The sequence below is a fragment of the Erithacus rubecula genome, assembly GCF_903797595.1.
Source record: "Erithacus rubecula genome assembly, chromosome: 11".
NCBI classification, from domain to species: Eukaryota; Metazoa; Chordata; class Aves; order Passeriformes; family Muscicapidae; genus Erithacus; species Erithacus rubecula.
Window position 1 is genome coordinate 20497365 of NC_136663.1, and position 16275 is coordinate 20513639.

Below are 16275 nucleotides of genomic sequence, written 5' to 3' on the forward strand. Positions count from 1 at the left end.
CGTGCCTTACAGCAGCTGATGGCACTTCTAGACCCGCAGCCCGCACCGCAGAATTGCGGAAATCTCATTAGCAGCACTTAATTTCTGCACACTGGGGCGGCCACTCTCCCGTGGGGTGAATCCTGGCTGTCCCATCACCCTGATTCCCCCGCCCCCGCTCCCGCACCGCCCCCCGCCCCCGCACCGCCCCCGCACCGCCGGGACCGCCCGGCCCGGGCGCCGGGAGCGGCCGAGCAACAGGTGGGGCCGAGCGGGATCGCGGCCGAACCGCACCGGCACCGGCACCGGCACCGGCACCGGCACCGGCACCGGCACCGGCACCGGCACCGGCACTGCAACATCACCGCACCGGCACCGGCATCGACACCGAACCCTCCCCTCAACAGCACCGGCACCGGCACCGACATCGGCTCCGCACCGCACCTGGGGCCGGAGCGAAGCAGAGCCGCCCTGGCCGAGCCGGTAAGGGACCCCCGGGCTCGGTCGTGCTGCGCGGGGGAGTCCCGGGTTCTGTCCCCGGGCAGGGCAGGGGGCGGGCCGGAGCATCACCCCGCGCTGCCCCAGGGTCCCTGAGGGCCCCTCGGAGCCCTTGCACACGGTGGGAACCCGCATGGCATAAAGCGCCCTTGTTCCCCGGGAAAGACGGAGCTGACAGAGCTGTCCGAGCCCCGTACATTTGGCAGGGAAACTCAACTTCATAGCCCCGGGCAGAATCCACAGCTCTGGGCAGGGCTGCGGGAAAAGCTGCAGACAGCATCCCCCAGGTGTGAGCATCCTTCAGGTATGAGCATCCTTCGGGTATGAGCATCCCTCAGGAGTGAGCATCCTTCAGGTATGAGCATCCTTCGGGTGTGAGCATCCCTCTGTGGTACCCTAAGGACGGTCACACCTGAGGGTTGCTGCTCTTACCAGGGAAATGCTATTAGCAGAAGGATTCCGGTACCAGAGGGACAACAGCTTGGTGCTCATAATGACATCACATGGGACATTTAATTCCTTTGGCCTTCCAGTCTCACCTCCACGAGGATCTGTTCCCCCAGGCTGGCAGGAGGAGATGAGCAGCATCAAAGGCAGAGGAAAGGTGTCCCACCTGCTTCACCTCCTGCCTTGCCCCTGGCAGCATTGGGGTGTGTTTTCCATCACCCCTTTTACTGTGCTAGGCAGTGGCTCCTCTCTCAACCTCCCACCCTGAGTCAGGCTATCAAACCATACTCTTTGTTTACTTTTAAAAACAAACTCACCTCCAAACACCTCTTTGGTGAAACCTTTGGAAATTCGAACTTGTACCAGCTGACAGACCAGAAGGGAAGGGAAAGGAAAGCACAAGAACTCCACATCTTGTTACTTAAAATCCTGGCAGTGATTAAGTCTGTCTGATGATCCTTAGAGTCTGACTCATCATTTTTTTAAACACTCAGGGTTGGTGAGATAGGAATTTACTGCTGCTCTTCTCCAGCAGCAAACTACTGCATCCCCCGTGGAAACTGGTAGCAGCACGGGGCAGAGGCTCCCAACCCATCTTGCAGCTCCCTTTGTCCACCTGGGTGGTCTCTGCAGAGACAGGGGTGGGCGAGCTGGGGTTTCCAATTTTGATTAAACCAAAAGAAAAGACAGCCAGTGTCACTCCACCCTTGTTTTCCCATGAGCGCGGGCTCTCACCCCTGTGCCAGGGCACATCACACACGAGCTATACCCTGTGTTCCAGGAAATAACGCCGTGTCATATCCCCTCCGCCCACAGCTTCCCTCCAGCGATGGGAGAGGCCTCGCAGGGGCACCGGGGGCACGTCCTGCTCCCCCGGGGAGCTGCCAGCAGCCATGCTGAGCTGGCTGCCTGCACCATGACCCTCACCACCGCCACCCCAGCCACCAGCGTGGCCCAGGCTTTCTTCTGCCTCCTGCTCTGCATCCCCCGGGGCAGCTCCTGCCCCCCCAGCTGCCAGTGCACGGAGCGGGCAGGGGCCAAGGCTGTGCTCTGCAGCTCCCAGCACCTGGAGGAGATCCCCAAGGACATCCCCAGGGATGTGGTGCTCCTCAAGCTGGATGCCAACAGCATCACCAGGATCCCCAGCAACGCCTTCAGGCACCTGTCCCACCTGGAGGAGATCGACCTGTCCAGGAACGCCATCGAGCAGATCGACAGGGCGGCGTTCCGGGGGGTGGCGGCCGGGCTGCGCAGCCTCGACCTGTCCGGGAACCGCATCCGCAGCATTCCCAAGGAGGCGCTGCTGGCTCTCAACGCCGAGCTGCGGCTGGCCAACAACCCCTGGCACTGCGAGTGCGCCCTGCAGGAGGTGCTGTGGGAGGCGCGGCTGGACCCGGACTCGGTGCGGGACATCACCTGCCACACGGCCCCGCGGCAGGAGTTCGTGGGCAAGCCGCTGCTGCAGGTGCTGGACGCCGGCGCCAACTTCTGCAGCGTGCGCCAGAGGACCATGGACGTGGCCATGCTGGTCACCATGTTCGGCTGGTTCGCCATGCTCGTCACCTATGTCATCTGCTACGTGCGCCACAACCGGGAGCGCTCCCGCCGGCACTCGCTGCCCGGAGCCCAGCCCCGAGCCGAGACCGCCCTGTAGCGCAGGGATGGGCTGCCACATCCAGCTCCTCCTGCTGGGCATCAAACTCCTTGGCGAGACGCCCAAAGTGCCACCAGTGTGCCTCCCCAGCGACGCCGGACTGAGCGTGAGCAAACGGCACGGGGGAGGGATTCCAGGGACATCCCAGAGCAGGTTCTGGGGACAAACATCCCCAGCCAGACCCTTTTTCCTGTTGGAGTCAGTGAGTCAGGGATCTCTGACTTGTTCAGAGAGAAATCAGAGTGCAGGGTTTGAATACGTTTTACAGTGAGTTCTAATGCTTTTAGTAAGTAAAAGGTTTCAAGTTCCACAGTAGCAGTGTGCGTTCTACTGAAGGTTGAAATATACTGATATCTTCAGTGAAGGCTCCAGGACCACAGCTGCAGACAGTGCTTGGACACAACAGAGTTATAATAAGAATATTGCTTACATTTCTTGGATAGAACATGATAGAGTGTATGCATAGTTTTCCAGACCTTTCCTTCTTTCTTTCTGAGCTGGGCTCACAGGGAATGCAGCCCCAGTCATGAGCTGGTGGTTTGGAGACAGCCCTGGCAGGGATGGATGAGTTGTGAGGCCAGGAGGTCCCTGGGGTGCAGAGGGGTCACCCCAGCCTTGTCAAGGGCATCCTTCCCAAGGATGCAGCCTCTGCCTGCCTCCAGCAATTCAAGGGGAACTCCAAAACCCTTTTTTCCACAATAAAGCCCTGCACTTTGGAAAAGCCCTCGGAGTTTCTGCTGTGCTGGGAGCTGAGTGTCCAAGGGGCTGAGTGGTGGTGGTGCTCATGGTGCTTGTGTGGGGGGTTTATCCTAATTCAATCTCTCCCAAAGCAGACCAGCCTAAATTCAATGTACCAGCACTGCTCCCATTAGGTGCCACCCCCTGCCACCCTCAGCTGGATCTGCCTGGAGCAGGGACCAGCTGCCCAAATACAGCTGCTCCTGCCTTATCTTGCCTTTCCTCAGGGCTGAATTAGAGTTGCTGCTCATAGCCCAGTGATGGAAGCAAATCAAATTCTCCCTTTTCTCTCAAGGGAGAAATGGTCCTTCCTGACAGAGCCAGCTGCAGCTGCACTGAGCAGGGAGAGGAGGGAGGGATGCAGAGCTCACTTTGCAGGTCTGGAGCCTGGGAAGGCTCAGGCTGTGACCCCCAGCCCTGCTGGATGGGGCTGGTACCTCCTGAGTGCTCCCCAGTGCCAGGATGGTTCAGCTCAGCAATAAACCTGGCTCTGGGGAAGGCTGAGAGGTGCTCTGGGACACTCAGGTGATGCACTGGGTGCTGGGTGGGGGGATCAGAGGGGGCCCCTCACCCCAGCACACCCCACCACCTCATCCCCACTGGGCTGCCTATGGGTGTGGACATTCAGGGGGGAATTGGTGGGTGAAGAGATGCTTCTGCCATGGGCACAGCAGCTCAGTTACCCATGTGGGAGAAAGGCTGGGTACACACAGTTTATTAGAGCTCTGGTTAAGCAAAAGAGTCCCCCAGCAAAGATGAGGAAAAGAAAAGAAGCCACAGTTTCACCTGAAGCAGCTTTGGGTTTTTCCCATGCCCGTGGTAGCTGGGTTGGTCCAAATGCAAAGCAGGTTTTCTCAGGAGTCACTAACCTCATGCAAAGGTGCATGGACTAACAAGGACCAGCACCTCAGGTTTGTACAGCACACACAGGAAGAATGGCTGCAGTGTCAAACCAGATGGTCCTCAGGGACATCACAGCCCCAGGCAGACAGAGCCAAGCCTGGACACACTTCTTTTTCTGCAGTTTCTCACATTTACTCCCCTCTGCCATGCACCCATCCCAGCAGCTCTGCTCTGTCTCTTCCTTCCCTGGATTTTTGCAAGCTTTGGCCACAGCTGCTGGCAGCTCTGGGTCCCTCCTGGGGACTGGAAATTGCTGAGTGTTATGGTCCTGGTAAGCCTGGATGCACCAGGGCTCCAGGAACCTTGGGTAGGACATGACTCTGGAGTGTGGTGGCAGAGCTTTCCCAGGAGAAACAGCCCCTTGGCCAACCCCTGGACAAGGCTGCAGGGAGCTCTGAGCTCCACCCTCCTCCTCCTCCTCCCTTCCTGCAGAGCACACAGCCAGCCACTGCCCAGCTGATGCTGCAGCCATTCCTGGGCTCTGTGGTCCATCTTCCATGGATGCCCAGCTGGTCCTGGTGATGAGCTGAGCGTGTCTCAGGTGGTTTTCAGCTTGAGCACCTTGGAGAGGGGCTCCTTGGCGCTGGAGTAGAACAGGTAGGAGCCCTCAGCAGTGTGAAACGCCTCCCAGTCTCTGCAGCCAACAGTGGGGAGGTGGTGGGCTGCCACAAAGCCTTCATAGCCTTGCCACCTGCACAGGGAAGGCTGTTAGCTCCTGGGCTGTGGGGTGGGACCTGCACAGGGCAGGGGAGCTGAGCCATGGGGCTGGCACCTCCCATCTCCCTGCCGTGGTTCAATCCCTCCCCAGGGCTCTCCATTCCTGCCTGAGAACAGGGAACAATCCTATCCCTCCTCCCTGGGCAGGTGCAGCAGGCTGTGCCCATGCAGCAATGGGAACAGCCCCCAAGCCCCCAGCCTGCCCTCTGCAGTACCTGTAGATGATGCTGTTGACAGAGAAGGTGAAGCCATCAAAGGAGTTTGCCACCACCAGGAAAGAGTCATCTCCCACTGAGAAGAACTCCCAGTCCAGGGCACTGGGGATGGAACAGGCAGATGAGATGAGCCCTGTGTGGCTCTGTGTCAGTGTGGCACAGCCACCCCCACCCCAGCCTCTGACACCCTGAGGACACACAGAATAAACCCTGCTCTTCCCAGGCCGTTCCTGAAAGAAATCCACCCTCATTCCCAAATCTAGGGACTTTTCCCAGCTCCCACTGGGATTTGGTGCCAAGGAGCCACCACCCATCACCCTCCCCACCAGTCTCAGTCCCTGGGAGAGTGAAAGCCTGCAGGAACCCTCCAGGAGACAAGTGTAGTTTTAAACTGAAAGAAGAGAGACCCTGGCACAGGGTGCCCACAGAAGCTGTGGCTGCCCCTGGATCAGTGGAAGTGTCCAAGGCCAGGCTGAACAGGGCTTGGAGCAGCCTGGGACAGTGGAAGGTGTCCCTGCCCATGGAATGAGATGGGTTTTGAGGTCCCTTCCCACCCAAACCATTCTGGGATTCTATGGGACCTCTGGGCTGCTCAGGGGAAGGACATGGACTGAGGAGCACCCTGAATCCTGGCACAGGTACCTGTAGGTGAGAAGGTCCTGGAATTTAACAAACATCTGGGCCGTGATGTTCAGCTCATAGATGGAAGAGTTGATGGCATAGAAGTTGGAGGGTGCTGGCATCCCACTGTCATAGCTGTGGCTGTTGGCAACAGCCAGAAAAACTCTGTCCCCAATATGAAAAACCTCCCAGTCAGCTGCACCAAATGTCTGTGGGGAAGGAGGCCATGAGAAGCTGGATGTGGCTGCTGTCTAAACACTGAGAAGGGGTGAGGAGCAGTGGCCAGGCCTTACCAGGATAGACTGGAAGAGCTGGAAGGAGCCACTGAGCCAGATGTAGATGTGTGAGTGGATCTTAGTGGAGGTGCCATTGAATGTGTTAGCTACAGCCAGGAAGGAATACGGCCCGATGGTGAAGAATTCCCAGTCGTAGGCTCCAGAGGTAGGGATAGTCTGGTTGGTCTCAAACAGCCCTGTCCTGGGGTTCCACCTGTAGATCACACTGTCTATGTTGTGGTTGTTCCCTGGGGGAGACAGGAGTGCACTGTGAGGGAAAGCAATTCCTGGTTTGTGTAGGAAAAACCCAGGAACAGGCTCAGCTATATGAATATTTACCAGCAGGTCCCAAGGCTGCTTGCAAGTGACCTGTTGCTCCCCAAGAAGTAGCCAAAGGGATTCTAAAGCCTCCATCCCTACCTCAAACCCCCTTCATCCCTAATTAGTGTCTCCATTCCTAGAGCCCCATCCCAAGGACACACCAACAGCTTGTCCCAAGGGCACAGCAGCAGCTCTTGGCCCCTGGCAAGGAGGGACAGGCAGGTGCTTTGTCCCCACATAAGCAGCACTCCAGAGACACCATGGAGGATCCAGGGTGGACAAGCTCTGCTGGCTGTCCTACAGGATGGCCCTGAGCCACGAGGCCAGTCCCAGCTGTGTCCCTAAGCTCCTGGTGTCAGGGATTCCCCCCTGCCTGTGCTCCATCCAGCTCCTGGGCTCTGCTCCAGCATCTTGACCTCATGCCTGTGTGGGAGGCTTTAAACCCTCACTGCAACAGGGACTTGGGTAAAGAAAGGCTGCAGGAAGAATGGGAATAATGGCCACAGGGATAAGTGACAGTCCTTCAGGGAGTGACCCTAAGGGAAACACCCCCAGTTTGACTTGGCCTTGATGGTTTTATCCCCTGTGTGATGTGCATGGCTGGCAGAGGGACCACACTGCCACTCATCCAAACTAGCCCTGATGGAGTCCAGCAGGGAATTACCAGCACACAGGTGCCTGAGCAGCTCTGAGCCTGGTGCCACAGGAGCTGATGTCCCCAGGGAAGGAGCCCAGTGGGCATCATCTGAACCCAGCTGGGAGCATCCCAGAGAGCCAGGGCTGTGCCATCAACCCATTCATCCTCTGCACATCCCAACCCAGAAGACCTGGGAGGGAAATGAAGCTGGATCATGTCTGCAGGGGATCCAAGGAGGGATGTCAGCTGGCTCTCACTCCATTTCCTGTGTGCCCACAAGGCCAAGGATCTGCTTTCACAAAAGGCTCAACCAGTGGTACCATCAGGTTACATAAGATTGGGGATAAAAATGAAAAGAAGCAGGAAGATCCAGCACAGGCACCATCCCCATTCCTGTCCTTGTCCCCTGCAGACAGAAACTCAGAGAGTGACCATGCCAGCCACTCCTCAGAAGCTTTTCTCTCCTCTGCAAGGCTCTGGGTGCCCCAAGGCTCACACACCTCCCTGGCTCTGCCCTGCCTCTGCTCCCCCTGAGGATGAGCAGGGCTGAGCCAGGCTCAGACACCACCCCAGGGAACACTGAGGTACCTTCCCTGTGGTTGACCACAGCAAGGAAAGCCTCTCCCTCGATGACAAAGGCCTCCCAGTCCCTGGCACTGTGCGTGCTGATCCGCTGGTACATGATGAACTTGGCTTTCCTGCGGCTCCACTTGTAGATCACAGAGAACTCCTGGCCCCTCTCATTCTGCTCAAAATTCGCCACTGCCAGGAAGATCTGGAAAAGCCAGGACAGCGTGGTTTTCTCCTCTCAAAGGAGCATGGGTGAGAAAATGCAGGGGGAGGTGGGATGGATGGTCCTGAGCAGTCCCCAGGCTACAGAAAGTGGGCACAGGGACCCAGTGGCCTGTGGGGGTCTTTGTGCATGGCAGGGCACAACTGGCAGCCAGCAGCCTCTTAGACAAGGGGAAGGAGAGCTGAGCTGTCTCCACTCACACCCTCCAGCCCCAGGAATGGGAAGCATGGACATGAAATGTGCTGGGGAAGGAGGGAGGCTGGGCTGACAAACCCTCCTGTAAGGAATGGTGGTTCAGAACAAAAAAAGGCAGGTATGGTAATGATAATAATGATAACAATGACAATAATGAAAACAATTCCCTGAGATAAAACATTTCCCAGATCAAGAAACCCCAGTGAAAGTGTAAGAGGCAAGAGTGGTGTAGCAGAGGTGCAGGGCAGGGAGCACATCCAGGCTCTGTCTTGCTCTGTGCCACTCCAGTGTCCTTCAGATGGAGCAGCAGAGATCCTGCCCCACTTTGGGCCACAAAGAGGCACAGGGACACAGCCCACAAAGAGGAAAGAGTCAGTGGGGGTGTCTCCTGCCCCTGGTCTGTACAGGACCCTGCCAGCACCAGCCTGGGGCTTTGTTCAGCCAAGGAGCAGCCACCCCCAAGGACAGGGCTGTGCTGGGGGTCCCCTAGAGAAGGTGAATCCCCAGCTTCCCTGGGAGCCATGCACAGAGCAGGTGCCTTTCCTGGGGTTTCTCCAAAGTGGTAAGTGGCTTCCCAGGGAGAGGAACCAGGCAAATACTCTGCTCAAGCCCCAAGGCAGATTGCCTGGGGAAGGAGAAGTGACTCAAAAGTCCTGGAATAATTTAAAAGCAGGAGAATTTAAAAATGCAGCAGGTTGGACTCAGTGGGTCTCAGGATGGAACTGCAGACCACAGGCAGATGTCTGAGATGCAATTTCTATACTCTCTAAACCACACCCAAAACTCTGGGCTTCAGAGAAGCCAACGTTGAACAACTGCAATTTAATACACTGAAACACGGGGCCACTTTCCTGGCAGGCTCACCTTCTTCCCAATGGTGAAATACTTCCAGGACTGAGCCTGGTGGGTGGGGATGTTCTGGTAGTGCACAAACTTCCCATCCATCCACCTGTAGATGGCTGATCCTGGGGGTGTGATCCTGTTGGCCATGGCTGCAAACAGTCCCACCTTTGGGATGCTGAAAACCTCAATGCCCATTGTCTCTGAGTTAGTCACCAGGTTCTGGTATTCCTCCACATAGTCCAGCCTGTGTTGGACTGGGAGCCCACAAAAAAAGAGGGGATGAGGTTAAAACCAGGTGATGTGTTCTTTGGGAGCAGAAAAGAACCCCATGCCACGGATTTTGATCACTTTGATGTATTTATCCTCAAGAAAACAAGGAGGGGATGACAGGAGGAGAGGTTAAAGACTGAGTCGGAATTAATGGCAGAAATTGGAGCAAAAACCTCCAGAGTGGCCCTGATGGCAGACAGGGCACAGGTCAGTAAGACCCCAGCATGAAAAAAAGGACACAATGCCAATCCTGATGACTTCCAGAAGTAGAGAAGGATAGGGGATCCAGTCACTGCTAGCTCCTGTGGGGAACAAATGGCTCATCCAAACCCACCCTGAGAGTGTCAGCAGAAGAAAAATGCTGTGAGAGGAGGGAAGGGAAGGACAATTCAGTTAGGGGCATTTCCCACCCTCCACATCCTCTCTAGGATCCTGGGCAGACAGCCTGGAGTGAGTGAGACAGTGCCAGTGGACAAAATCCATGTCATTATTGAAGATCACCCATCCAACCCAGGCTCCAGTTGCCTTTCCCATCTTGGTATTCCCACTGTTTTCCTTACAGAGTGCCCCACCAGAGCCTGGATGACATTGAGACCTCCCAGTCACCCCCAGTATTTCTGGCAGCTTAGTTTCCCTTTATCCATCCCACAAATGCTTCAGCACTGGGGGAGCACCCCAACACCCTGAGCACAGCTCTCATGGGGTCAGACAGGTCAGGAGCTCATCCTGCCCAGATAATGTGGAGAAGGTGGAGGGACCACAGAGACACTTGAACCCCAAGAGCCAAGCAAAGCCTGGGGGACACCCCAGACCCTCACTCTGCACTGATCCCCACCCCAGAGTGGTCTCAGGGCAAATCCCAGCTCCTGCTCCCTCCCTGGCAGCATCAGAACTGCAGCAGTACCTTCCAGCACGGAGAGCCAGGTGCTGCCGTTGCACAGGTAGAGCCCTCGCCGGGAGGCGTTGAACCAGAACTGCGCCTTCTCCTGCTTGGAGCAGCGCGGCCGCGCCCCCAGGGTCACCTTCATGTCACTCTCTGGGCGGGGAGAGGAGGGAGGCTGGAGCCTCTCAGTGCACACAGTGCAGGAGCAGAGAGGCAGGAGGGGCAATGTCCTGGTCTCATCCCGATGGATGGCAATCAGGCAGTGGGGAAAATGGAATCCCAGCACAAATCTGGGAAGCCACAGGCTGGGGCAACTCTGTGTGGGGCCACTGACAAGAGCCCAGCTTTATCAAGGGCCTTTTCAGGGAGTTTTGGACAGGGATCTCTACACATATTGAGAAGCAGAGGGTGCAGGAACACCCTCCTGCCCTCTGCTCCTGTTTCATTGCCAGCCCCATGCAAAGACCCTTCCCCACAGAGCTGTGCTGTGGGGGCACTGACCGTAGGGGTGTTTGAGCACCTCGTTGCTCACTGGCTTGGCAGGGACATCCTGGAGGACAGTGGGCACAGACAGAGTTGCCACTTTGAAGTTCACGGCGTGGCACATCCGGGGGGTGGCATCAGCTCCTGGCAGCAGGACAAGCTGTCTCAGCAAGCCCTGGGAAAGTGGGAGCAGAGGGATGGAGACCAAGCCCTGCAAAATCACTGAATAGGAACTGCAGGTAATCAGTGATTTATGTTTTCTGCCTGACTTCTGCTTGTTGCCCTCCCTCCTGGGATGCAGAAGTGTCCATGAGATTCATTTATCAAATGACCCAAGCTGGGTCAAACTAACAGTTGATGTTGGCACAGCTGCCTGTCAGTGCCTCCACATGGGAAGAACCCACAGCCACCCCCTTTCCTGTGCCATGGCCCAAGCCCTGCCACTGTAGGGGACTGAGAGAAGGCTGTGGGTCACCCTGAGCACCCCAGGACAGCCCAGTCGTGGGGCACCTACCGTGAACACGCCTTTCCTTCTCCTCCTGTTGCCCAGGTAGAAGCTGGCTCTCCTCACCGACAGCGAGGCTGGAAACGGTGTCTCCACCACCCTGGGGATGGGCAGAGAAGAGGCAGGGGGACAATTTCACAGCATCTGCTGGTGGCTGGAGGGGACACTGGTGGAGGAACATTGCCCTGCCCACCCCGCCAAGCCCCCTGCGTTGGGTTGATGTGGCCAGAAATGTGTGTTCTGTCACCATCTGTTAAACCGGGTGGGGCAGTGATCCTTATCTCCGTGCTAATGGGCCATCTTTAAACCAGCTGGGGCAATCTTTATCTCTTCCACAACCCATCCTCCCTCCAGGAGATATCTCCTGTTAATGGGCCATTGAGTCCCACTGATAAAATTACATCATCCCACTGGGAGATGCATCACCCAGGGGGAGGAGCCAAACATTTCCTACCTAGATAAAAACTGAGATTTGGAACACCAAGGTACTTTATTTCCACTGGGTTCCAGAGGAAAGCTGGACCTTTTACATCATCCCTGGACCTTCAGAAGAAAACTACACCATTCTCTAGGAGCACTGCTCCAGCTGAACCACATCTGTCACTGCAGGAGGATGCAGCCACCATTGAATGGGACTGCTGCCACCACCCTGACTGACTGACGGGTGTCAGCTTGGATTCTGACTCTGTCAGGGTTGGGATTGTTCTTTGTAATACTGTATTTCTATTTTAATTTTCCTAGTAAAGAACTGTTATTCCTAATTCCCATATCTTTGCCTGAGAGCCCCTTAATTTCAAAATTCTAATAATTTGGAGGGAGGTAGTATGCATCCTCCATTTCAAAGAGAGGCTGCTGCTTTTCTTAGGAGACACCTGTCCTCCAAACCAGGACACCCCGCAGCCCACAACCTACACATCCTTGGGGATGCTGCAGTCCACCGTCAAGGAGAAGGACTGTCCGGAGACAGCCAGGATGAGCGTGTGCCACTGGTTGTCGGAGAGGGACACGTTGGGGAAGGTGACACGGGTCTGCCAGCCTCCGGCGCGCTCCTGGCTCCAGAAGAGGAAATGCAGCTTGTCGGGGGCGTAGCGCAGCCCCACCAGCACGCTGGGGCTCTCCTCCAGCATCAGCGTGAAGATGTACTCGTTCCTCTGCGGGGCGGCAGCGCGGGGTCAGCCGGGGCCGCGCTCACCGTGGCGGGGCCGCGCTCACCGTGGCGGGGACGCGCTCACCGTGGCGGAGCCGCGCTCACCGTGCCGGGACCGCGCTCACCTTGGCGGGGACGCGCAGCGCCCGCAGCGTGACGATGATGGAGAACTCCTCGGGGAAGCGGTCGCAGTGGATGAAGAGCCGCGATGCCGGGAAGCCCAGGGCGCGGGGCCGCGATGAGGAGAGCTGGAAGCCCCGCACGCCCTGCACCTGGAACACCCGCATGCCCCGGGCCAGCCCCGCGGCCGGCACCGCCTCCGACAGGATGTCCAGGGGCCGCAGGTCTGTGCCAAGAGACGGCGGGAGCGTCATGTCCCACCCTGGCCCGCCGTGGGGTGGGGGTACCAGCGCTGGATGGGATGCTCACAGCGGAGCACGGCCCGGCGTGCCGCAGGAGCATTTGGATCTGATTGAGTAATGCTCCAGGGCCAGAGGCAAGGTTTGCCCTACGGACACGAGGTTGGCATCTCCACAGCAGAAACACCAAGTGTGAAGAACCGTCTCAGTGATCTGAGATGTGCAGAACCATCTCACTGATGCAGCTCTGAATATCAACACCTGGGACCTGCCGGCCAAGCTGCCACCAGCTTCCTTGGGATGCAGGAGAGCAGGCAGGGATCCTGCAGCACAGATCTGCTTCCAGGCCAGCCACCTGTCCCCATCTCTGTCCACAGGGCAGTGGGGACAGCTCTACCCCTCCAGTCCTAGTTTGGACTCTCCCAGCCCAGCCCTAATTGCACACATGCACACACACTCTCCCAGTGGGCACCCAAACCACTCATTATAAATAATTACCCTCTCCCCAGAGAAGAGAATGCCGTGCCCAGCCCCAGGGCATCACCCCCGTGAGAACTCACAGCACTACAGCACCAGAAAGAGCCACCCCACAGAGCACTGCCAGCTCCAGCATCTGAGCACTGCCAGCTCCAGCATCTCAGCCCTGCCAGCTCCAGCATCTGAGCACTGCCAGCTCCAGCATCTCAGCACTGCCAGCTCCAGCATCTGAACCCTGCCAGCTCCAGCATCTGAGCACTACCAGCTCCAGCATCTCAGCACTGCCAGCTCCAGCATCTCAGCACTGCCAGCTCCAGCATCTGAGCCCTGCCAGCTCCAGCATCTGAGCACTACCAGCTCCAGCATCTGAGCACTGCCAGCTCCAGCATCTGAACCCTGCCAGCTCCAGCATCTCAGCACTGCCAGCTCCAGCATCTGAACCCTGCCAGCTCCAGCATCTCAGCACTGCCAGCTCCAGCATCTGAGCCCTGCCAGCTCCAGCATCTGAGCACTGCCAGCTCCAGCATCTGAGCACTGCCAGCTCCAACATCTGAGCACTGCCAGCTCCAGCATCTGAGCCCTGCCAGCTCCAACATCTGAGCACTACCAGCTCCAGCATCTGAGCACTGCCAGCTCCAACATCTGAGCACTACCAGCTCCAGCATCTGAGCACAGGAAGGGCTCTAGCAGCTGAGGGGACTTCTCTGACCTTCCTGGCCTTGGACCCTCCTGTTTTTATTTTTGAATACTTTTCTGGAGATGATACCCGAGAGATGAAGCAGCACTTGGCTACACTAAAACATCCCTGATCCCATCCCACCCTGCTGAGACCTGGCTTTTAGCTCCAATTTGTACTAATAAATCCGGGCTGCTGGGGCACAGCGGGAGAGCTGGGAAGGAGGGAGCTGGGAACAAGGCTGGGCTGTGTGTCTGAATCCAAACCAGCTGGAGAAGGGAAGTGCTTCCTCCAGGCATGCCTGGCCAGCCCAGCTCCAGGTGGGCAGAGCAAGGAGGAATCTCTCATGTGGCTCCATCCAGACCACAGCAGGGAGGTGGATGAGGTCCTTCCCACCCTGGCAGCTCTGTCTGCCCTCTGCCCACCCCACTGATGGTTTAAGCTGTTCCTAAAGCAAAGTCTTGCTGGGAGAGTTTTAACTCAAAGAGCTTATTTCAGAAATGCATAACTCGAGCAATGACCAGTTCCTGTTTTTCCCAGCAAAAAGCTGAACTCAGGCTTGGATTTGTAGAGGGGTTTAGGAGCCCCCAGGTGCCCCTGAGATGGTGAGGATGAGCTGGGAGAGAGCTCAGCTTGGGCTGGAGGCTGTGGGCCAGGAAGGAGCCAAGTCCTAAGACTAACCCCAAATCCCTAAATCCAAAGATCTGCGTCCCAGTCTGCCTCCCACATCCACTGCTAAGGCTGGGAGAACAGCTGGGTACTCCAGCCCAGCTTGGGCAGCACAAGTGGTGCCAGGGGACCTTGTGCTGGGGTCCCCAGGACAATATTGTGGCCTTAGCACCCCCAGGATGCTCCAGCCAAGGCTGCCTGGGGACAGTGGGGACATTCCCAGACAGATTGGAGCACCTCGGGAAGGAGGGCAGAAACTCTCCAATCTCTCCCTGGTTTTGTTCTCACATCACCTGGGCTGTAACAAAAAGCAAATACAATTGCCATCAAACTGGGACAAGCCTCAAGCACACAGAGCCTGGGCCCAAGCAGTCCCAAAAATTGAGCTCAGGCTTTGCTGCCTACACAGCACAGGCATGGGGATGAGAATGGGAATGGGGATGGGATGGGATGGGATGGGATGGGATGGGATGGGATGGGATGGGATGGGATGGGATGGGATGGGATGGGGATCCTCTTTGGCTCAGGAAGGAAACTTTTGCCTCTGGAACAGGGGAGGTTGTGCTTGTCAGAGCACAGAACAGTCCAGGGCAGGAGGGACTTTCCGGGAGGACTTCATGTCTCTCTTCTCTTCTTCCAGTCCTTCCCCTCCCCTCCCCTCTGCCTCCAGCAGAACCTGGGACAATGCTTGCACAACAGGGACCGACCCAGCTCTCCCCAGAGCCCCGGGCAGGCTGGCTGCTCCCCTGCTGGCATTGTGGGGGCATGGGAACGACCCCACACCCTGCTGTCCATGGGTGCTGGCAGCCTGCAGCATCGAGTGCACCCTGAGCACTCAAACTGGGCTGCCAGCCAGAGGGTGACCCCCCCAAAAAAAGCACACCTGGGGGATGCCCACGGCAGAGAACAGTGCCAGCAGGGTGAGCACCTGTCCCAGGTGCAGCCCACCCCCGTTCTCTCCTACCTGTGCAGTGCTGCCACGTCCTGCCCGGCCGGGGGGAGCCCCCTCCGCTGGCCCAGCGCAGCAGGATGACCCAGAGCAGCAGCGGTGCCGACATCGGGGGGCTGTGCTGAGCGGGTCCATGCACCGGGACCCCCCGCTCTGTCCCCCCGGGGCTGTGTCACCCCCTGCCCTGCCCGGGCATCCCCCCCCGGGGCACGGCCGGGGGGCTCCTGGGGCGGCCCCGAGCCTCTGCCGCCTGCAGCCTGCACACAGACATTTAAATGGGAGCCCGGTGCTGGGAGAGGAGGAGTCCCGGCTCCTCCGGGAGCTTTTATCTTTTGCCCAACCCTCTGGAAGGCGGCTTTGGGGAGGGATTTTTTAATCTATTTTTTCTTCTTCTTCTTCTTTTCTTTTTTTTTTTTTTCCTTGCTTTCTTCGCTTCCTTTCATTTTTGGTGATTCATTTTTCTAGGCTCACATGGGAGTAGGTGGGAGATTCACCCCGGACTGGAGAGACCTGAGTGGGAACCTTCCCTAAATGCATTGATTTTCAGTTTATATTGGATGAGAGACACTCTGGGCCACTCCACCGTGTCCAGATCCAAAAACCTGCTTATTTTTCCCCCAGTATTATCCCAGGCAGGTGATGCACATCCCAAGGCACACGATTCAGAAACCCTCCAGGTTCTGCTGTTGCAAGGGCATCACCAGCAGTGGGAAAGCTCCCTGCACACTGAGGTCTGCTGGGCTCCTCCAGCCACAGGAGGAGTCTCTTCCCTTCCCCAAACAATTGAACCAGGCTCCCACCCCCCTCGTCCCCAAAGCCTCCCCCCAAGGCGAGCGCTGCAATAGAAAGCGGCTGGCGAGGACCAAACGCCAAAAATCGTGTTGCAAACGGGGGGTTTTGTCAGCAACACACTGCTGTGCTCACTGTCAGTCTGTCCTCACCCCAAAATGGGCCGTGCTGGGGCTGAGAGTGCAGCCCAAGGAGTGCAACCCACGGTGGAGTGCAGCACCGTGCACACACC

At 57.4% G+C, this 16275-nt stretch overlaps 2 protein-coding genes across 2 annotated transcripts; one reads left to right on the forward strand and one right to left on the reverse strand.

The window, feature by feature from the left end:
• Nucleotides 1–1753: 1753 nt before the first annotated feature.
• On the forward strand, nucleotides 1754–2588 carry LRRC3 (leucine rich repeat containing 3; the record flags this gene model as incomplete). The annotated part of the gene is made up of 1 exon (XM_079315649.1): nucleotides 1754–2588. One exon carries the CDS (start codon nucleotides 1754–1756, stop codon nucleotides 2576–2578), a length of 825 nt encoding a protein of 274 aa, XP_079171775.1. The 3' UTR covers nucleotides 2579–2588.
• Nucleotides 2589–4248: 1660 nt separating this feature from the next.
• On the reverse strand, nucleotides 4249–15449 carry TSPEAR (thrombospondin type laminin G domain and EAR repeats). The gene is made up of 12 exons (XM_079314674.1): nucleotides 15270–15449; nucleotides 12250–12470; nucleotides 11890–12128; nucleotides 10987–11077; nucleotides 10491–10647; nucleotides 10011–10142; nucleotides 8858–9090; nucleotides 7594–7780; nucleotides 6066–6295; nucleotides 5794–5981; nucleotides 5152–5253; nucleotides 4249–4910 (listed from the first exon to the last, which is right to left on the reverse strand). The coding sequence occupies exons 1-12, from the start codon at nucleotides 15361–15363 to the stop codon at nucleotides 4757–4759; spliced, it is 2028 nt and encodes a 675-aa protein (XP_079170800.1). The 5' UTR covers nucleotides 15364–15449; the 3' UTR covers nucleotides 4249–4756.
• Nucleotides 15450–16275: the final 826 nt, after the last annotated feature.

What these genes read in the sequence shown, in the direction of transcription:
- TSPEAR (XM_079314674.1), bottom strand. Translation starts at nt 15,363, where the DNA reads ATGTCGGCACCGCTGCTGCTCTGGGTCATCCTGCTGCGCTGGGCCAGC. An exon ending in TGTGGTCAACCACAGGGAAG is followed by an intron (nt 6,296 to 7,593) that starts GTACCTCAGTGT and finishes TGTCTCCCCCAG; the next exon opens with GGAACAACCACAACATAGAC. An exon ending in AGCTCTTCCAGTCTATCCTG is followed by an intron (nt 5,982 to 6,065) that starts GTAAGGCCTGGC and finishes CCTTCCCCACAG; the next exon opens with ACATTTGGTGCAGCTGACTG.